Raw genomic sequence first — 22,482 nt, forward strand, 5'->3', positions numbered from 1 at the left:
AATATGCATACCGTGCAGATAATTAGAGAGGTTTCTGATTTAATAATCACTTCTAACTTGAAATAAGTATGAAATGTGTTCCCATTTTAATTTACTGCAAATATATTTCCACCCATTTTAGTTTATTCCAGTTGGATATTAGTAGGTTTCATTTATCCCTGTGTTAGCAGAGTATTAGGATACTCTGGTAACTGTCCAAGATGCATATCAGCATCATTATTATTTATATTTAAGATTCTGAACTCTTCTGCTGAAAAGTCCATTAGAAAACACCACTTTTTTTAATTTCCAGTCACCTCTTCATTAATTATTCTTTATATTGCCAGAGTACCTAGCAGTTCCCGTTGAGAATTAAAATATGAGTCTGTGATCCTGGGGCAGTTTGAATAGGAAAGAGACAATGTGCTAGAAAGTGCCTTCAGAATATCTCTACATGTAGTTTCTTTCTGTAGGTATCAGGTCTGAGTGGAGTCCTGAGGGAGGAGACTGAAGTACATTTTAGAATATTTATGAGTATTTTCTCCCTATAATTGGAGGAATTGTGGGAATTCATGGGAATATAAGTCAACACATCCACAAGGGTTTAAATAGGATGGAAGTAAAAAGATTTGGAAGTGAAGATAGATGAGTAACCTGGAAGTGGAAACCTAAAGAGAGTCCCGGGTTGAAGTTTTGCCCACGTTTACAGACCTGAACAACAGCTTGAGCGAACGGCCTCAATGAACAAGAGAGGACCAGGCTGGCGTGTTTTGTATATGGAAAGTTAAAAGCTCTGTTAGAGCTTGTTGAAGATAACGTAATAGATATACTCCTTGCAGATGTCAGCTAGACAGGCTGCAGTTTTTATTTGGACAAGGAGATTAGAGAAGCTCTCTGAAGCTTTGTAATTAGAATTGGTAGCTGAATCTGTGTTTGCAGATCAGATTCTTCAGAAACATGCAAAGCAGAGCTTTGTAGAGGCTCAACATCCAGCCTGTTACAGTCTTTCTGAGTTCCTAATAGGAACAGTTTGATATCAATTAGCAATTGCCTTCTGTTTTTTTCAGACCCTTTGAGTCATTTTAATGGACTATTCTCAGTGTAGGAGTTCCAGAGGCGCAGACAACATTCCCTTATATCTCTTCAATGACTGGATGTTTTGATGGATCCATCAATGATGTAACAGCAGTGGGGAGACCTTGGAATGTTATTCTGTGAGAGGAAGAAAGTGAGGACGATCAGAGAAGTGCAAAATGCTGCTTTAAAGAGTTACAAAAATGCAAAGAAATATTCAGGAACCCAGATTGGTGCTATGTTCTGGTATCAGTGCCTTAAATTCACAAGTGAACTTCCTAATAAAGTTTGAATTTCACTCAGCCTGCTTAGTTGTACTCCCCAGGTTAGTGTCACCATGATTTGCAATGGATGATGTTGCCCACGTTTGCATAATCCCGCTGACATAGGCCAGTTTGGACAATCCAGGCTTCAAACACACAACAATTTGTCGTCAAAATATTTTGACATGCGCAACTGCTCATTCAGAGTTTCCTCCAGCGTGTCCTGCCTCAAGGCTGTCTCTCCCACGCTCTGGCTTGGGAGCTGTTGTCAGGAAGAGCCACCTCTGGGCCCTGCTTCTTGTTCCTAATAGTGACTGTGCCTGTTTTCTGAGAGCGAGTGGTCATCCTCCTGCAGATCAGGGAGAAGGAAGGGTGACATCTCAATGGAGTGATTGGGTGCTTAAAGAATAGAAATCCTCCCACGTGAAATGTTCAAAGACATTTAGGACAAAGAGCTGAAGTGCTTTGTAGGGGGTAACTCTGCCCTGGCATTAGAATTGGTTAGGTCATCGTTTTCTCATTTCTCTAATTCTGGGTTCTTTTTTCTACTAATCAGCTCTTCATCGTGGCACTTCCATGCCTGAAGACAGCTGTATTCCTTTGTGTTTCCTAGGGTAAAATAAACTGTTTGAAAAATAGCTCGTTGTTCAAATGAGACAACTGAAGTGTCTGTTTCTTGTTCCACTGTAGTTGCCTTGCCAATGGCATCGGATCTGCAATTGTATGATGTGTCACAGAGCAGCATGAGAGCAAAGTGGAACGGGGTGGCGGGTGCCACAGGTTACATGATCCTATACGCTCCCCTCACAGAAGGACTGGCAGCAGATGAGAAGGAGGTGATGTATTAAGCTTTCATTTGAATAGCAATTATTCAAAAAATAAATCTTTGAAAGACTAAACTAGTACCCAGCCTTTAACCTCCCACTTGATCAGCAAACACTTTGGATTGTTTTTCCACGACTGCCTTAAGTAGTGTATGTGTTACAGACTGTGAATAAAGTACAAGTACCAGTTGATTATTTTTATATGTCATTGCCATAAAAAAGCAACAATTTCAGCTGCATTAAAGTGACTGTTTTGAAATTATATATGAGATGATACTGTATCATCATATAAAACTAACACTCAAAGGAAGAAAAAAATGAAGTAAAAGTAAGATATTTTCTAAGTGTGTTATCAGAAGAATATGAAGTTTAGCCTTTGTTCTCATCAGGACCTTTAAAGTAAATAAAATTTGCAGATGTGACATTTATTGTTATTCTTTTAGTTTTTTTCAACTTTTATTTTTAATTTTAAAATGATGCCTTCCATCAAAAGTGATTTTTAGGAGGTATTTTTAGAAGGAAAAGAAAGTGGGACAATAGTAAAACCAGTAGACTCTTCAAAGGTTGCTAGCATAGTTCCAATGGAACTTCTGGTCTGGGATTTAAAAACTTTTATGCTCAAGTTTCTGTATGTATAATTAAGATTATGTACAACATCTCTGTTCAAGCAAGAAAACTAAGAAGCATGCAGGGGCATGCGAATTTGTGGAGAGTGTAGGAAGGTACTGAAAGCTCGCATAGACTTGTGCTCTATGTTAAATGAGTGGCTGTGAGCACATAATTCTGCTAAGAATGGGGCCTCCCTGAAAACGAGCTGAGTCAGGAGGGCTGAGCCTTACCCTGAAGAAAGATTTTTTTTCAGTAAATAAGTCGGTCCATGCAAACGTGGGTCTCAGTAAAGAGGTGGAGGATAATGATGCACACCTTAAATAGCAACAAATCTGAACATCAGTGTGCACAGAAATCAGTTCCTCCTATGACATTTTAGTCCCATGACATTTTAGTCCTATGGCCAGAGATGAAACAAGGTGTAACTGGGAATGAAAAGTCTTGGTAAATGCATGTTCTACAGAGGACTATTTTGTCATTGCTAATATGACTAACTGCTTTTAAACTCCTCTTAACTGTATGTTGGATTTGGCTTTATGACAATTTTATTCTTTTGATTGTTGTGCAAAATTCCAAAATCTTGCGCCAAGTACTGCAGGCACGGTATCAGACAAATGTTCAACAGGGCATTTGATCACGTGTCTAATTTCCAGTGTGTAAATAGTATTCTTCCCCATTGTGAGATAATTCGGAAATAACGTGTCTTTTATATTCATGTTGTTTTTAGATAAAAATTGGGGAGGCCTCAACAGATCTTGAACTGGATGGACTATTGCCAAATACAGAATATACAGTCACAGTTTATGCCATGTTTGGAGAAGAAGCTAGTGATCCCCTTACAGGACAAGAAACGACATGTAGGTAGCACATATTTGTATTCACTCCAGTGTTAATAAAACTTCAGAACAGCCTTTGCACACATTAGAGCAGACATCTGATTTTAAAATCTGATTTGAACAGTCCATAGGGCAAAGCCTTAACTGTACGTAAGTTTCTTAGTGCAAGTATTTAATTTATAGAGGCTGAGAAGGTGAGTTTCTCCAAAACTGTTTGGTTTTGGAATGGGATTGTGAACGCTTCTGTCTTGTTGGTAGTGGTGCTATGGACATCTCTGGAACTCCTGACAGTTTTCTGAACTTGATGAAGGGGAAAGAACGTTACCACGTAGAGCTAAATTGAGACTGCTCTGTTTAGCCTCCTGTAGCCAGAGAACCAGGTGTGTGGGGGAGACCGCTCAGATGCAGGAGTTCATTCCTCTGGCTCAGTAGTAGTACAGACAGAAAAGAAGGAAAGAGAAGGTTTCTGTCCAAGCCCTGCTGCCTGACATCTGGTAAACCAAGGGCTGGAAAGCGCCTGTGCACTCATGATAGATGGTGTGTTTTTAATAAGCAGCAAGAGTTTTGCCAGCTAAATTCTGTCCTCTGCTAACTGTACACAGAACTGTATGTCAGCTCTCTAAATAGCCCTAGCTTTTGGAAGACAAAGGGACTGAAAAGAAGCGATTGTGCTGCTGGGATATTTCTGGGACTGCATTCAGTGACATCTCTATTGCTCCCAGCAGCGAGTGATTGCTTCCTCTTGTTTTGCGCTCCTGGCATGAGTAAGCCAGTGTGAAAGTGACTTACATTGAATAGGTGAGAGAAGCTCAGGCATGTGAGTGCTAAGAAAAAGAAGAGCAATTGCTTGTAAGGTCAGGAACTAATGGTGGAAAAAGCTCTAGGAATGCTGTTTGAACTGGCTCAGCTTGGAGAGGACACTTGTAGACAGACAAGTGCCAATAGCAAACTACTGCAACCTGGGCATGTTTGTGTACTTGAAATGAATGTAGAAGAGTCTTAACACTTGGAGAATCAAATCTTTGACTACTTTTCCCTCTGTCCCTTTCTCCTTCTCTTTGTCTCTGTCGTGATTTAACCCCAGCCAGCAACTAGCAAGAAAGTGAACCCCATTCAAGCTGAAACCATGACAGTCTCTCATTCCTCCTCCTTCCACCCCCCCTTGCTTTTGGTCAATATCTGCTGAATATAAGGTTTTTATTTATCCTAAACAGTAGTTTATGTAGTTTAATACTGTGCCAGCCTGAATTCACTTTACGTCGTATGATCTTGGAGGCTGCACAGCTCTAAACCTGGCTGACACACTGGATGGAAGATCACATGCAAATTCCAGATGCATTGGCACAGGCTGAGGATTCGTGACCGCAGTGTTTGATCACAGAAGCTAGTAACATATGTTAGTCAGCCCATCATCACTGCTGTTACCAGACCAGAATGAAAAAAAAACCTGACTACCCTGCAACCTTCCTTTATTTTTAGGGTGGCTCAATGCAGGCAACTCTTACTGGTCTTTAGCACTGTAATATGAAACAAGGTTGATTCTAACCTTCCATATGCAGCTATTCAAATAAAGTCTCTTCTAACAGCCTTCTGATCAGGGGCAATCTGGGAGAAAAGAAAGCTGTTGGTGAGCCCACCTGTCCCTATGGTCAGTGTTCAATTCTAGTGTCTTCCCTGTCTGGATTCAGATTTAAACTACTTTTTTTCCTTTTTTTTTTTTTTTTTTTTTTTTTTTTTTTTTTTTTTTTAAAAAAAAAAAAAAAAAAAAAAAAAAAAAAAAAAAAAAAAGTTCTAGGAAAAATATTAAACCCCAGTAAGCCTACTTGAGTGTCTAGCTTGAGTGTTTCATTTGATTCCACTCCAGGGGAAACGCAGCCTCTCAATTAAGCTTTTAGAGTTTCACATGTGAAACCAAGGCTCCTGGAGCTTATGTGGAGAATTGAGGCAGGACATCTGAGTTCAGCTGTTGTCCCTGCTACATGGCATGGTCAAATTGTTTCACCTCGGGCCTCAGTTTCCCTCTCTTATAAATGTGCGTGCTTGAAAAGCACTTTTAAAACTCCAGGTGGAAATATGTGTAGTGTGTCTTTTGTTGGTATGTCCTGCCAGTGTTTCCGTATCTTCTTGCGTTCTCAGGATTGCATTAGTGATCTTCATTTGACTCCCTTTTCATTGTGCTCAAACAGAAACCCATAAATAAAGAATCAATAGAAAAGCCCAGATGTGTCTCCATAGGTGAGGGCTGAAGGAATGCCATAGTTTTCATACCACCACATAGGCAGACATTTGGAAGATTAGGGACTGCTGAATGCATCGCTGGGGATCAGCACAAAGTTATTTGCAGTTGTTTCTGTAATCGTGTTGCTCAGGGAGAAAATTCACAGTATGTCTTGCTGCTTGCCCGCCTCCCAAACATGCACCCTGCCACCTGTGTGCAGTGCCGGGGTAGTGTTAATGCCCTGTGCTGTGCTAGAAGCCATATAAATTAATTGACTGGCTAAACACCTGCTCTGTGTTTTTTTTTTTTTTTTTTTTTTTTTTTTTTTTTTTTTTTTTCCTTTCAGTGTGATTATTTCTGGCTTCCAGCTAATGAATATCTACCTAGTATTTTCTTCCTGGAGGATATATCTGCCTGGAGAGCGATCTGCCTAATTTGCAGTAGTATTACATCTAGTATCTGATATTCTGTGTTTAGTAAATAATATTACTCTACACGCTGTATCATCTCAGTTGCTGTAGCGAAACCTTTCTCTGTGCCAAACAGAGGCAGGATCAGCAAGCTCATTCTGGGGTGGGGTTTCTTTTTGGGGCGAGGATTTATCCAAGACTCACTGTAAATATCCCGTAACTGTGGCAGCAGGACTGCCTGTCTGGGTGAGAGCAACGCTGTCAGGAGATTGTTTCCAAAAGGAAAAAAGCTGAGACTGAAGCATTTTGTGGTATGGCCTGGATGGTGAAACGAAGTGCATTCCACAACTGACAGAAAGTAGAAAGGAAAGCCAGCACGTGATACTCCCTTCACTAGACTCTGAGGAATATACTGAATGCCAGAAAGTGTGGCAAACCCATCTAATACAATTCCAATGTGTTCCCATCTTCTCTCTCCTCATAGCCAAGTCGACTTGACTGTTTCTGAGCTGGTTAGGCGTTCGCTTGCAAATTCCGAGTTAATATATGGCCTGAATAAAGATCCCACATAATATATGGGGGGGTTTATCTTTTGCTTTTCCTCATGTGCTCTTGTGTGAGGGGAAACAGCTTCTGAAGTGCTGATATTTATCTGTCCGCACGGATTGGTGAGGAGTGTGTGTGTGAGGGCAGGATGGATGGAGAAAGGTTTTACAAATCTGAGGAAATTAGCAGATGTTGGGCTAATACAGAACCTACTGCTGAGAGAAACAGACGGCACAAAATGCTTTCTCTGGTGTGAAAGAAAAGTGGCTGCAATCTGAGACTCCGTCTTGCATGACCTTGTTTTCCTTCAGCTCACGACAGTCAAGTAATATATAGTATATAAACATGTCTTTAACTGGAGTTGCTGTTATGAAACAGCTTCTTTGTGTAACAAAAGAGGAAAGGTTAAGCAGAGGTTAAAAAAAGTAGCAATTAGCATCTTTGGAGATCTTCTGAGATATTTCTTTTAGGGATGTCTAGGATTCAGAAAGTTTTTTTGCCAAAATACTACTGTCATGAAATATTTTTCTGGGATACTCAGAGAAAACAAATGTATATAGATTAAAGATCTATTTGAATTAAACTGATTTACACAAATTTATTTTAAGTATTGTGGAGGTTAGATCTTGCTATGATATCTGCTATGAACAATAATGTCATTTCTTTCTTTTTCTGTATGATTTGAGATGCACTTAGCAAGACTGAAAATTCTGTTTCAGCAAAAACTAAGACATTTTACCTGCCTTTAAGTACTTGTGTCACTCTTTTGTACAGGTCTTTTAATATAAATATAATATTTTAATATAAATATTGGTAATATGCATTTTATAATGGAAAATGTGATGTTTCTTTTCAAGACATGAAAAACTTCACAGCTAAAACCTGGCATCACTTTCATGGTTTTGTCTCTTTCCTTTCCAAGTGCCTCTAAGTCCACCAGCAAACTTGAAATTTTCTGATGTTGGACACAGTAGTGCTAAGCTAACGTGGGATCCTGCTTCCAAAAATGTAAATGGCTATCGCATCATGTATGTTAAAACAGATGGAACAGAAACAAATGAGGTAAATTATTAGCTCCTCCTTTCCCTTAACCAATCTCAGACCTCCCAAAACTTCTGTAATTATTAAGTATAACTTCTATGAACAAAGGCTACCTTGCAAGCTGTAACAAAAGAGTTGCTGAAGAATTCTGAAACTTAGTGCCACCAAGAGTTTGTTTGGTATTGCGTATATGTTTGGAGTGGATCCTTTGTGTGGGGGACAGGACTCTGAGCTTCTTGCGTACTAGAACAGTCATTGCTGGCGCAGATAAACTGAAGGAAGGTTTGTAGGTGCAAGATCTTGACTAAATGTATGGGTATGGAATTATTTATTCTTGATTCAGTCAACAAGTCATGGACTTAAGCTCATTCAAAAAGACCATCTGGAGCCTTTGCCCCGTTTTCTTAACAATTATAGCTTTAATTATATATTGCAAACCAATGATGATACCAAGGTGTTTTAACTTTGAGTCTTGCATTTAATAATTTACTTATGCAATATTTAGTAATGGCTTGTTACTAAAAGTGCTTTATAATATTTTTTAGCATCATTAATTCTGTGATGGGATGGAATGATATTCAGAAATATGAAAAAATACAGAAAAAGTTTAAAAAAAATAATTGAAGTGGGTCCAATTATTATAAGAGGCCAGGTTCCTTATAAAATAAGTAGTCATGGATAACTTAGCCTTCCAAAAAAGTCCTTAGTAGGAGTTACGTGTAATTATGTTTCTTCTGGGACATTCTGGCTTTTCATCCATACAAGATGGAATATTTGTATTAAATCTGAAGAAACTGTTCCTGAGTTTAGAAGAGAGCATACCTGTGCAATATTTTGTGTCTTTTCTTTCTGTTACATCCCTTAAAAAAAAAATTACAAATCATTTGACCTCTTTCTGTTGATTACCCTTAGTATAGATAATATGTCTGGCAGTACTCATCAGAATGGTATTTGAATATCTCAGGCTTGTGATATTATACTTCATAGCGCAAGTGAATGCTCAGTAGGTTTTTATCTACCTATTTCCTTTACATCTGTTCAAAGAGCAGGTGGCACTTTTGTGTTTGCTTTGCGTTGGTAGCATTTCCCCTGTGGTGCTGAGCTAATATGACTGAATAGTTGGACTGAGAAATTGTCAGTTTATACAGCTTTGAGTTTTACGTCCCTGGCAAAGTCATGTTATCTGCAGTCTGGATAGAGACCAGATGAAACTGTCAATTTTTCCTCTTGAAAAATGTTAAACATAGTGGTTTTTGCAATGATTATCCATGATAAGGGACTAGGTTCAATAGCCCCAAAAGTTTCTTCTCCTTCTGGGTTCCTGAACACGCAGTGCTAAGACGTTACTGAGTTAGGCTTACTAAGGCTGAATTCTCCTTTTCCCTAGTTGTTCATACACAAAATTTTCCTTTTCTCTAGTTTGTCTACATTAATTGATTTTTCTCAGCTTTTGTGGCCCTGAATTAATACTTGTTCATAGCTTCCACAAAATTTCTGTACTAGTTGCATGACATTTTTTTTCTGTATCCTTGTTACCCAGTAGAAATTCGTACACTGGTAGTGTAAAGCATGTGATCAATATCTATTGCAAATTATGCTTTCTCTAGGTGGAGGTTGGTCGTGTTTCAACCCATACTCTAAAAAGCCTGACATCCCTTACAGAGTACACTGTTGCTATTTTCTCCCTGTATGATGAAGGACAATCTGAACCACTTACTGGCAGCTTTACCACAAGTAAGTATTGCAGAACTTTTGAGGGCTTTCCAAGAAGAATTTTTATACTCTCTTACTTTACTGGAAAGTAAGACCAGTAACAGCAAGTGTCTCTGGCTGTGAATTCAGATGTATGGAATGCTTTCTGTTATTCTCATTGGAGTTTTCAGCTTCTTTGCTCCCCTGTTACGGGGCCAATCGCATCCTAACTCATGGGAGTAATCTCTTGACATAGTGAAAACATTTCCGTGGATTAAGTTCATTTCTTAAGTCTTTCCACAATCCTTAAAGCATCTTTTATTGCAGTTAGGTAGTAAAGCGTTTGTCTCCCCAGTTTTCTGAAGCATCATTCAATGTGATGGCATTTGTCTCTCCAGCTGAAGTGAGATGAATTGTGAATTGTATGTTTAACCAGTGAATGATCTAGGCGATAAACAGTAGAACCTTATATACATACTGAGAAACTGGAACACCGGAGGAGAAAACAGAATACATTTGAGGCTCCTGTAGTCTATTTAGGGCAGATATGGTTTCTGTAGCTGTAGTTGTGCAAGCTGGGTATTAAACAAATGGCTGATGACATTTAGTGATGCTTTTGAACATAACGATGGGAAGAGAAGGACTTTGACAGAGGAAAGAGAAACATGAGGTGGAGGAGGAAGGAGAATATACATGCACAGAACAAAAGGAAATGCACTCAGAGTCTCTGGAAAGGGCAAAGATTAGGACTTTGCTTTGAGGTAGAGGAAAAGAAAAGAGCGTGATACACAGAGCTCCGAGCAAAGGAGATGGAGTTGCATTGAGCTCCTTCAGAGGAGAGAGGACAAGGAAGCTTGTTCAATTGGAGTAGATAACGAGCATGTATTGTGCGTACTCTGATCCCCCCACTACAAAACCACTTCCCTAAGTACAAATAAGTGTACAAAGAATTTGTAGTGTCTTTATCTATCTCCCATGTTATACTCTTTGTAACAAACTGCGAGTAAAATGGTACGTGCTTGATATTGCCATCTATGCAAGTCTCAGAGAATAATTTATTCTCACTTTTCTTTTGCCTAATATTTTGCAGAAAGAGTTCCAGCTCCCCAGCATTTGGAAATTGATGAAGCATCAACAGATAGTTTTAGGGTCAGCTGGAAGCCCACCTCCTCAGATATTGCTTTTTACAGATTGGCATGGATTCCTTTGGACGGGGGGGATTCTGAAGAGGTAAGTTGCCATGACTTTGAGGGTGTGAAATGGAAGAGAGAATTCCATTCTGAGGACACCTGGGCTGCAACTTTTGCCAATTTAATATAGCCAGTTGACTTACAGAAGAATCTGCCCCAGTGCAAAGCTCTCTAAGCCAGAATCAAACCAATATTCTAGTTTATTTTTGAAGAGGAAGGGAGGAAACGGGAGACATTTTGTGAATAATCAATCTAATCTGTAATGTGCCAACTGCCACAGAGCTACTTCAGTTTTTAGAGGTTCATATTCTTCACTTTGTTGTGAAGATGATGAGAGTAACTGAGCCAGAGCAGCGATATACTCACATAAGGCTCCACATCTGTCTAATGTGCTGGCCACAGTAAAATTACATGTGAAGCCTTAGCTACGTAATGTCACAAAGGGAAAAGTTGAAACATAGTTAATTTATTAGATTTATCCTTTATTCCTCTTTATGGTTCTTTCTCTTTTTCTCCTTCGTGGTGTAATTTTTGCTCTATGCCCTTGTCTGTCTTCTCCATAGTGCCATTTTCATCAGTTTGAATTTTTAAATGATTTTTCATGGCTTTAGCTTTTCCTGGTTTATTCTCTTTTTCCAAGTAGAAATAGACAGACACTTATTCTCCCTTTCCCAAATTTCCATTTTTCGTAGTCTGTCTCATTTCCTCTTTCACTTTCTTTCTTTCTTTCCTCATTCTTTTGGCTTCTTTTGTCCTCCTTAATCTTTAATGTCTTTCTCAAACATCTTGTTATTTTGGCATCAGCACTGTGAAGAGAAGCCACATCTGCAAACTGTTTATCTGGGGGCAGAACTTGGTGTGGTGAAGATGACATTTCCCACCTGGCCCCAGGTTTCATGGATCGTTTTGTCACCCATTAGGGCAGAAAGCAATCATTCCTGCTTAAGTTATGTGGCATTTTCTCTGTAAATTTAGCTTAGCCTGATTCTTTCCTCCCTTTCACCTGGCGAGAGGTAGTCATGCAAAGAAGAAAGAAATTACAGGGATGACCGGGGAAAAAGTAGTTGGTAGATGAGTGAGTGGACACAGGTCATCCCCCAGAATTTTCTCCTGCAGTAGGTGAACTGATTAGTTTCTGTTTAAGTTCCAGTGAGTAGCTGTCAGTGAATCCCTTCAAGCCATGTGCATTTTTAAGTGAGATTTATGATATCTGTGTTCTTTGAGTCTGAGAATTAATGGTCAAGAAATACTTGAACTGTTGAGGTTCCACTTGTTCATTGTATTCGCTAAGAACTGCTGGAGGCCCTAATATTTTAGTACATTGAAATATTAAAAATACCCGAGCTGCTTTCTTGTTCTCCTTGCATGACCTCTCTAATGGGGTCAGGCCTAGGATAGCACAATACCTCCGGGCTGTTGCCTCCCTAAGCTTCTTTCCCAGCTAAGCGATCAGTCATGCAGAGAAATGACATGCGCTCCCTCCGTCTTTCTCCCAAGACCCAACTTGCCAATTAGCTGAGTGGGGTCAGGGGGTGGCGGTGAGACTTACACCCCTCTCAGCTTACTTCACCCCCACTGCTGATGGGTGAGGAGCGTTTAGTGGGGTGTTAGCACTAAAGAGCCAGAATAAATGTAAGAGCAACCTTTTGTTTCTAGGTTATAGCAGAGGAGGCATGCTGTTACACTTGTGTGCTTGTTACTGTTTGTGCTTCTGTTATTTGTCCTCTCCGCTTAAAAGTTCAGCACTTTTGTGTTCTTTTTTGTGGTCTTCTCTGTGGGCTAAATTAGCAGGGAGTGGAGGGTGATGGAAGTTATGCTTCAGAAAGTATGCCAAAGTCGTGTAAGATAGTAACTATGTATAGATCTCTTATAATGATTTGATATATCGACTCGAGGCTCCAGGGAATTGGAAAGGAAGGTATTACTTATACCTACTTAGCATACAGCTAGATTCACTGAAGCTTGTTCCTGAAATTTTCCCAAGAAAATCTGTGCCAGAAAGCATGCAGCATGGGATGCCTAATTCATTATTTGATAGTTGTGGAAGGCATGGCCCCAACTCATTTCTTTCTGCTTTTGTTTTCTGTATCTGAGTTCAGAAGGTCTGTGATTGTTTTGTGGGTCCCTCTTCCCCAGAACCAACTCAGGAAATCTGTGGTAATTAAAAGGATAAAGTGTGGTTCACTGTTTCTGCTAGTAGATTTTATGCAGCATATATCTATTGCTTGGTTGCCATTATAAGTCTTATTTTGACTCTGTTTATACAGTGGCCAACTTTAAAAACTTGCCGGTGTTACCCCAGAGAAAGGTTGTTTTATTGTAGTATCTGCGTGTGTAACCTAAAAACTATTCCCAAAACCAGTCAACCCATTTCACCAGGATTACTGCTCAGGCCCCTCGCATTCTGCTTTACACGCCCTTTAGCTCCAACTCCTGCCCATCTGTTGATCCCTTCCAATAAAATAAATGAAACACACAAAAATCTGAAGTGAAACCTTCTGCTTACACTTAGCAATGCACATACATGAATTTTCTGCTGCTGTCATAGGTAGAAATAAGGAAAATTACTATTTAAAATATTGCACCATATAGCAAACTTCTCATCAGCCCATCTCCCCTAATCCCCAAGTCTGCAGCAAATGTTCTTTCAAGTCGTATTCAAATGTGTGGAACCATAGCTTGGATTATAATTCTGGTATAGAAACAGCATTTTGTAAGCCTATGGAGATGCTGAATATATTTGTCATAACAATGGTTGGATGGTAGAAATATTAATGAAAGTTATTCTACGCTGTTATGTTGCTTTCATGGATGAATATTTTGAATTTTAGTGATTTTCAAATGAAATTAATATGGTCAGCTTTAGCAATTAATTAGTTGTGGGTGAACGTAAAAGACTACACATTAGAATAATCAAGCCAACCATAAAATAATAAATAAATATTAAGTATTCTTAACAGTGTTTTTTCCAGGTGTACTCTGGATGTACTTTTGTTTCAACATAGTTAATAAATTCTTTGGGCCGATTTGAGTGCAGATTTCATTTATTTTAAAGGAGGATCCATTTTCTTTCTTTCATTTCAGTCAATTCCTATAAATCAATCAAACGCAGAACTGATTTTCTTTAATCTTGCTGTGTTTCTTAGGTTGTCATAAATGGAGATGCAGACAGTCACGTTATTGAAGGTTTGTTGCCCAACACAGAATATGAAGTTTCTTTACTGGCAGTTTTTGACGATGAAACGGAAAGTGAAGCTGTTGCTGTCCTTGGAGCTACATGTAAGATAAACTCTTGATTGTAATTCTTAGAGATGTTTAAGGGATTTAATTTTAATGCATATATATTATATTTAAACTATAGTCCATCTTTGGGTAGCTATAATATTGAAGAATGTGGTTTAGCACCAGGGCTTTGCTGACTGTATTTTTTGCTTTTCTTATTTAATACTCTGTGGTAGAAGGCACCGAGTCAAAATAATGGTTTGGTTCCTTATCTTGAGCTGTGGTATTAATAAACTTTGGATCTGGGTAGATATTCTTCCGTCCTACATTTCAATATTCAGTCTTTAACCAAGGTTCCTTATGAGAAGATACATTGGATTTTGCGGGGAGGGAATAAATGTTGTAAAGTAAATAATTTATAAGAATTTACTTTCAGATCTTTGGCATTTACAATATACCCTTTCCTTTCTTGTTTATGTAATTTATACTCACTAGAGATGAATTCAGCCTTGGCTGAAATAGTGGTTCAAAAAGTAGCTTACACAGGCATCCTGTGTCATTAACATGGAAGTAACAAAGATAGAACTTGAAAATTATGTACAGTATATTTTATAGTTAATAATCAAAACAGTGGCCAGCATTTCAGGTTGATTGCTCTCTTTTCACAGATAGTAACTTGGTTAAGTAAACAACTCTAGTTTTCATGGTAAATTCAAAAGTTCATTTCAAGCTTAGGAATTTAATTGCAGACTTCATCTTGAACCTTCTGTTAAGACAAGAAGCTGTTACCTCTCCAGCTGATGCTGATATTGCCCCGAGGTGCTGAGTGTACTTTCTGGTTTTGACTTGGACAGAAGTGAAGCCTCTTTAAATAGCCCTCATTTCAATTAATCTTACAACCTTAAGAAATGGTCAAAGTGGAAGTCATTATGCATAGTCATTCCCACAGAAATGTGGGAAACTATACGCATTCTTATTTAATTGTACAGTTTATAATTACCTCTTATCTGTAGATCTGAGTGCTAATCCTGCAAATATACGTGCCTAAAGTAAACTAAATGAATAGTTCCCTTGTAGTCTCTGAAATGCCTGAAGTGTGTGGGATGCTTGTAGGTGTGAGCACATAGTTGTATTGTCATAGTTAGAAATACAAGAGAAATACTGTGACTTCTTCTGTCTTGTTGAATTGTGAGTGAGCCAAGTACTGTTTTTCAGTTGCAGAGACAACCATGCTACCAACCACTGTGTCTACTACCAGTACCACAACTTCTAAGCCCACCACAGCAGGTAAACAGAACAAATGTTAACAGTTTGAACGCTGACATGCAAAGAGCTAAGGCTCCCCACCAGCACACCCAGATCTAGGGGCAGAGAGCTGTGGTGTTACTGTAATCCCAGTTCCTGATGGTCAGTGTGGTCGGCCCACTGCCATGGAACATCTCGTGGAGGGATGTGTCCCAGGCAGGGGACATCACTGGTGCAAAGTGCTACCGTGCTCCTGCACCACCCTTCTGCATATGGCCAGTGTGTGCATGAGGAGCCAACCCGTAACACAGTGTAGGGACTTTGAATGATACCAGGGATATTACATACAAATACAGAGACTAATTTGGAAAATTCAGCTCTCTTTTCTCTTTCCCTTTATAAATATGAGCTTGGAAACTCTTCAGAATTTTGTTTAGTTTTGAGTGTTCTGTTTGTTTTCCCTGGAATTAAAAGACTGACTTTTAAGTAACAACGGGTCTGGATTATTTCTCTTTTGTAGCATTCTAGCTGCAGTGCAGCTTTGATTATTCTAAAGCTCCATAAGCCAAGTAATATAAACAAAGCTGATGGGATAGTATATGCTAATGGCAGTATAGGATAACTATATTACATGGTTAAAGTTTTTATATGCTTAAGCCCAAGGGTGACTGAGAGGTATGGGGTTGTCCCGCCATGGATCTTCAGAGCCACTATCACTTCAGCAGAGCTTGCAACTACTTGGTGACAATTAGCACCATTTTAAATCTAAAAATCAAGTTGAAAAAATATTAATGAAATATTTTTGTCTTTAGTTTTTCGAACAGGAATCAGAAACCTTGTTATAGATGATGAAACAACCTCAAGCCTGAGGGTGATGTGGGACATTTCAGATTACAGTGTTCAGCAGTTCAGAGTGACCTATCTCACTGCCAAAGGTGACCGTGCTGAGGAAGCGGTAAGAATGGTCTGTATGGGTTTTGTGAATGGCTTCATATGCTTGAAAAGTTTGTTTAATAATTAGTACAGCGTGGAGACTCTCCTTCAATGACATTCCTGTTGCAATTAGTAAAGGATACATGTCTGGTATTACTGTGATATTGAACTTCAAAGTTTTAATCACGTAGCACCTGCTGTACTGCAGGCAAATGTGAGATCAAGGCCCAGTCACACAGATGTTTAAAGAAGTCATAGTTAAAAGACTAGCTGCCTGTCATCTTTTTCTTGTATATTTAAAATTTGTCTAAGTTTTTGGGGGTGATTTTTTTTTGTGGGGTTTTTTATTGGTGGTTTTTTTTTTTTTTTTGCTTTGGAGGTTTTTTACTCCTTGGCCTTTTTCTATCCTGAGATTGTGTTTTAACAACTCTTAACTGTTTTTACAGGACAATCTTAAATAATGGGTTTTTTTCTTCAGCAATTTTGCTCCTTCCCTTTTGACATTGCTTTGTGTAGATATATTTAAGAGATTAAATTGTGTAGTTAGCTCAGAATGCAAAAATATTCCCCGTGTCATTCTCCTTCTGTGTCTGTCATGTGACTCACTTCCATTCATAGAACAGTTTATCAAAAATATGGGATATTCTTTTTGATGTCTAGCAGATGGCATTTTTAGCCCTATATCAGACTATATCAATAAAAAATATTAAAAGGTGTTAACTGAATATTGTTTTTCTAGAAAAATATGAATCAGTCATTTTTCAGTTTGGTTTCATTCATCTTTTATGAGCCCTTGGTAGAAAACTATTTTTTAGCCATTTCTGTCAACTATAATCTGAAAATGAACTTTCAATGTTGTGGTTTCCTTTTGGACTGGAAAACATGCTTTATGAATTTATCTAAAGTATATGATAGTATAGCATATAATACAGTTATAAACTTGCACAGCATAATAGCACAAATTGTGCTGTTCTTCTGACAATAGCCCAGAGGTCTGAAATTCAGATCCCGGATTTACTCTTCAGCTCTGGGAAAATTAATCAAATTTAGTTGGATGATAGAAATGTAGTTCTGTTTTAGTATTCAACAGCTATTATTTTAAAAGGAAATTAAAACTGTAAGAAAGGTATTCAGATTCTGGCTATCAGAAGAATATTAGATTTAACTCAAAAGCTCATTAAAGAAAATGATAAAATTGTAAGATTAGGTAGGTATCTTGGCTCTAAGTCTGCAAATTATTTGATTTTAAGTACACTCTCAAGTCTTGTTATCATTGGGCACAATTCAGCAAACCGATTAACCACATATTTCATCTTTGAAATTAATCACATGCATAAATATTTCACTGAATACAGAATGATGTAAGATTATACTCCAGCACATTTTAAATGGAAGAAACATATTTTATCAAGCTTCAAGTGCCTGAGAGGTGCAACACAGATGTCAATAAAATGACACAGGCATTCAATTTTTAGGGGAGCTTTTATATGTTTAAGTACCTTTCTTAAGCAGAGCCCAAAAGTTTTGTGGAATTTGGGCTTAAATATACTATAGCGTGACAGTGGATGCTTAAGGTTTTTGGATCTGATTTCAGTGATATAAATTTTAGTTATTCCTCCCTTTCCATAAAAATATTATTAAGCTTTTTAATCCCTGATGCAATTGGCTGAAAATCAGGGACTAGAAAATGTAATAGAATACTTTTTCACTACTTAAAGGGTCAAGCCCTAAACTGTATGTATGTTCTTGGGTGTGCTGTACATGCTGGAAGGATCACTTTTTTTTGCTTCCTTAAAGCCAAGAATGTTTCTCATTGCTGAAAACTGTATTGTTCTGTAGAAGATCTCTGATGTGCACATGTGGAAAAGAGAGAGTTCTCAATGCTTGCATCTCCTCTCCTAAAAACCAAAAAAAAGTTGTTTTTTCTCTTTTCAGAAACTTGGTTTGTATGTTTTGAGTACGTGTGTGGAAGAGTTTAGCATGGGAATATTGCATGCAATGTCTCTAGATGGTTTTGTCCAGTTTTGATCAATGAATGAAGTACTTTTTTGACAAGTCTCAACACCTGTGTGTACTAGATTAATTTCCCTCTGTGTATCGCTTGCCAAAATTAGAAGTAGTTTGAACGTATCCTGGAGCGTTAAAACTGGTAAGAGCCTTCTCTTCTGAGTTTATGCTTCAGAAAATTTTGCTCTGCCATCATCACATGCATCAGTCTTCTTTGAAACTACAAAATACTTTTAGGCTCAGTTTCTGCTTTTTCCCCTTGAGTTTAAAGGCCTTAGAGGTCTCTCAACTGCTTGCCAAATACGTGAGGTTCTGGCTCAGGAGATAGATTCGCACAATGGATGCGAGCCAGGGAGGGTCCAAAATATGAGGTTGGATCTTGGGACTGTTGCTTCCAACAGTGTCACTTCAGAGTTCAGGTTTGGAAACAAAATTGATTTCTCTTTTTTACCATGTCTCCTCCATGTATGAGCTAGGTCCCATTCAGTCTTTGGAGGCTCTCCGAGGTTAAAATTTTACTGACAAGTTAAAAGATTGCAAGGCTTTACTTGGACACCTCTGCCACCACTATTGTGATACTGGTTTTTGTTCTGCTAAAATATAGTAATCTATTGAAGAGTTTCAGAAATAGCTGCTTATGGGGAAATCTTGTACTATATTAAAAGGAGCAGCGCTTATTTCAGCAGTTTGAAAAGTTTGCTCTAGCACACCCAAAACTGCCTGTAAGGATTTATCCAGCTTCTCTACTTCTGCTGGGTTACCTGGCTGGACTTCTGCTGTAGGGTCTTCCATGTTTCATGACACTTTGGGATCCTTTGCTATTTGTGGGATGTACTGTTACTTCCTCTCCTAATAGCTACCTTCATTTCCTTGTCTCCAGACTAGATGCAGATGGGACAAACATGTTTTATTCTTGCTTGCTCAGTTCATACTTCCCAGTGTCCTGAATTCGTTTTCCTTCCTCAAAGGGAAGGAGGATTTTCTGTTCCCAAAGAGTATCAAACTTTATTAATTGACATAGCTTTGGGCAATCATATCCATGACAAGAATAAATACAATAAGATTTTATTTTGTCTCTACAGTAAAATTAAGTTCTAACCATCCATATAGTACCAGTGGTTTATGGAACTGTTGCCACTCATAGGTTTAATATAAAACTGTATTATCCCATAGGTGCATTATCCTTTTTATTTGACTCGGGTATAACTAGTAGATCTGTTAAAAGGGGGGGATAATTTGTTTTGTTTTACCGTAAAGATTCAGAAATATTTTAAAATGCAAGCGATACAGCAATACTAGTGGAACGTGGTGTCAGAGATCATGTAAGATATTTGAAGGTTTTGGCCGCAGTTGTTAAGCTTGATTATTTCTGGCTCTTTGACCATCCAGGTAATGGTGCCGGGGAGACAAAATACTCTTCTGCTTCAGCCTCTGATGTCTGACACAGAATACAAAGTTACCATCACTCCCATCTACTCTGATGGGGAAGGAGTCAGTGTCTCAGCTCCTGGCAAAACTTGTAAGTACGAACTTTCTGCTTGGCTTTGGCCAGGATATGCATGAAGAAAGGCTTACTCTTTTGGCCCTTTTTCCTTGGCTGTAGTAATATATTTTAGTATAAATGTGGGCTTATTTTGCGTGACTTACATGACTCAAGCTTTATATTAATCTCAGTTCATTGATTTATGCACAATGGGTTGCTTCTAATTGACAGATTGTATTTTATATTCAGATACTGTCAGCTTGCAGAAACTTGTTGAGTAATAAAGCTGGTAAGCCCTTGATAGATAGCCCACCAAGGACAAACCAACTAATGTAGAAAATAAAGTAAACAAAGCCTGCTGGAATAGTATCAAACCAACCATTGTGCTGTTAGATTTTCTTTTGTGTGAGATCATTACTTCCTAAAGGTCATTAGAAATGCTGCTGAACTTTCATAAAACTGATTGCATTATCTCTAGAGTTCTGACCAAGTACCAAAAGATTACTCAGCTGTAGCTTAAGTTCCCTCTCTACTGTATATTGGTAAAAAAAAATCATCTCATTGTGCACTGCTAGTCATGATAGTATAATTTTATGGAATTATTCTCCTAATTTACATAATTTGTGCCTAAATAGAATGCTATTTGTGCAGACACTTAAATCACTTGTAAATCATTCCTTTGATTGCATTTGAGTGTGTTAAGTGTTTGCAAGGGCACGATTTATACATTAAAAACTTTAGTGCACTTGGATTGAAAGAAACAAGATAAATACAAGGTGTGAATTGTTTTACGTTTTAATAAAATGTAGGGACAAAGTTGGGAATTAATTTGAAAATTCATGGTTTGCTGAACCAAGTTCCTAATTAGTCCATGGTATAACTTTCTCAAATATATCAATATTAATCCACTGACGTAACGTCAAGAATGAATTTCATCCTGGCAATTTTACCTGTAAATGTGGGAGTACTGGGTATTGCACTATTTACATGTGTGTGTCTTGAGTTTTATGTATGTGCTTGTATGAGAGAAACTTGTAAAAGCTCAGTTTGATTTCTTTTTAGTACCCCTGTCTGCTCCTAGGAATTTACGTGTGTCAGATGAATGGTACAACAGGTTACGCATCAGTTGGGATGCCCCGCCATCACCCACAATGGGTTACAGAATTGTCTATAAACCTATCAACAGTGAGTTTTTAAACTGATTATTTTTTTATCATTTGTTTTTGACTGTTCAATGTCTTGATATCATCATTTGCTGAATTTTGTACTTAAAACTAACAGTTGCAGTTACAGCCCTGAAAGGGCTATAAACTTAGGTGTCTTGGGTTTTGAATATGGAAGTTTCATAGTCACAGAGTGATGCAGGTTGGAAGGGATCTCTGGAGATCATCTGATCCAACTCCCTGATCAAAACAGGGCCAGCTTGGAACAGGTTTCACTGGACCTTGTCCAGTAGAGTTTGTAATATCTCCAAGGATGGAGATTTCAAAACCTCTCTAAGCATTTGTTCCAGTTTTTGACTACCCTCACTGTGAAACTCTTTATCTTAATTTCTAATCAAAATTTTCTCTTGCCATCTTCCTGTTTGCCTCAAAAGAGATTCTGTGTCTGTCCCCTCCCATTAGGTAGGTATAGACAGCAGTGAGATTCCACTTCAGACATAACGTCTTAAGGCTGATCAAACCCAACTCTTTCAGTCTGACCTTTTATGTCACTTTACCATGACTCTTTCTATTTATTTCAGAGACTACCTTTGCTCTCTTCCTGTTCCTCTCTTCTGAGTTTTGCTGTCCTTCAACTTCCTTCCCCTTTACAATGCAAACAAAGCTTTAGTTGACTTTTACTCCCACCTTACATCTCACCCCAGAAACTTCCCATTTTATTCATTGCCCGTTTTGTGTGTGATGCCTCGCTTGCCCACCTGCCAATTGGAACTAGACGAGGCAAACAAGCTCCTTCAGATTTCTTGAGAAAAACGCCGTCCTCTGTTAAGAGCAAGACACAAATATGTGACCATTAAGGGACTAAAATACTGTCCAAAGACAATACTGTTGCCTATTTTCTGAAGTGTATCCAGAACAACCAAGAGAGATGACAAAGGAGCTGTTTGCAGTTCTGATTTGGGAAAGTTTTATTCTATTCTATTTTCATTATCATTTTTGCATAGCGTTAAATGATGCTGTTGTGTAAGAACCCCTTAGGGACTGTATTGCTGGCTGGCATCTGCTGTCGTCCCCCCAGCCCCCATTGGTCCTGGCACACCATCAAACGGAGTAGATCTTCAGCTGCCTATTTAGGGCAGTAGTAAGTCATTGAAGCAGAACAAAAGCTTCTTAACAGATGCCAGTGTCTAACCCTGCCCTAATGAATCCCACTGCTGAGTTTCCCAAGTGTGTTGTGGCTACTGTCCGTGCAAGGACTGAGCAGAATTTGGTTTTGTGTATGGTAAAAAACCAAACCAACAGACAAAAAAAAATAGCAATAACTTTAGGAGCACGTGTAATTTTGGATGTCTTAAGATTTGTTTTAACTACCTGCTAATTCAATGGATGAGCAACTGATTTTCTAATATATTTCATTTTTTGCAGTTCCTGGTCCTGCATTGGAGACCTTTGTAGGGGATGATATTAATACCATTCTCGTTCTAAATCTCTTCAGTGGAACGGAGTACAGTGTTAAAGTATTTGCTTCATATTCAACAGGCTTCAGTGATGCCCTAACAGGCGTAGCCAAAACCTGTAAGAATGATTTCATGCTGTTCAGATCTCTGTAGGCTGTTTTTTCTATAACTATGGCTTTGTGCAGCTCCCAGAATAAATTTTCCCATGGAAGACTTTTTCAGTTGTGTACAAATTGTTTTCCTGAAATGAAAGTCTCTTTTTTTTTTTCTCTTTTTTTTTTTTTTTTTTT

General features: G+C 38.4%; 1 protein-coding gene across 6 annotated transcripts in view; it reads left to right on the top strand.

Moving 5' to 3' along the window:
- The window catches only part of COL14A1 (collagen, type XIV, alpha 1), a 115,003-nt gene that overhangs the window by 37,699 nt on the left and 54,822 nt on the right, over positions 1-22,482 (top strand). For 4 of the 6 annotated variants that reach the window (XR_001414447.1, XM_014965421.1, XM_014965423.1 and 1 more), the window contains 11 exons: positions 2,007-2,152; positions 3,477-3,606; positions 7,682-7,821; positions 9,408-9,534; positions 10,583-10,722; positions 13,829-13,961; positions 15,120-15,191; positions 15,962-16,113; positions 19,479-19,608; positions 20,635-20,757; positions 22,161-22,310. Coding sequence is in view for 5 of the 6 variants with exons in the window: in XM_014965421.1 (XP_014820907.1) it covers positions 2,007-2,152; positions 3,477-3,606; positions 7,682-7,821; positions 9,408-9,534; positions 10,583-10,722; positions 13,829-13,961; positions 15,120-15,191; positions 15,962-16,113; positions 19,479-19,608; positions 20,635-20,757; positions 22,161-22,310 (1,443 nt within the window). In the remaining variant the exon portion in view is untranslated. The remainder of the gene's footprint in view (positions 1-2,006; positions 2,153-3,476; positions 3,607-7,681; positions 7,822-9,407; positions 9,535-10,582; positions 10,723-13,828; positions 13,962-15,119; positions 15,192-15,961; positions 16,114-19,478; positions 19,609-20,634; positions 20,758-22,160; positions 22,311-22,482) is intronic. The other 2 variants (XM_014965420.1, XM_014965422.1) reach the window with 1 other exon arrangement.

Source organism: Calidris pugnax, unplaced genomic scaffold, assembly GCF_001431845.1.
Source record: "Calidris pugnax isolate Ruff unplaced genomic scaffold, ASM143184v1 scaffold41, whole genome shotgun sequence".
Classification (NCBI taxonomy): domain Eukaryota; kingdom Metazoa; phylum Chordata; class Aves; order Charadriiformes; family Scolopacidae; genus Calidris; species Calidris pugnax.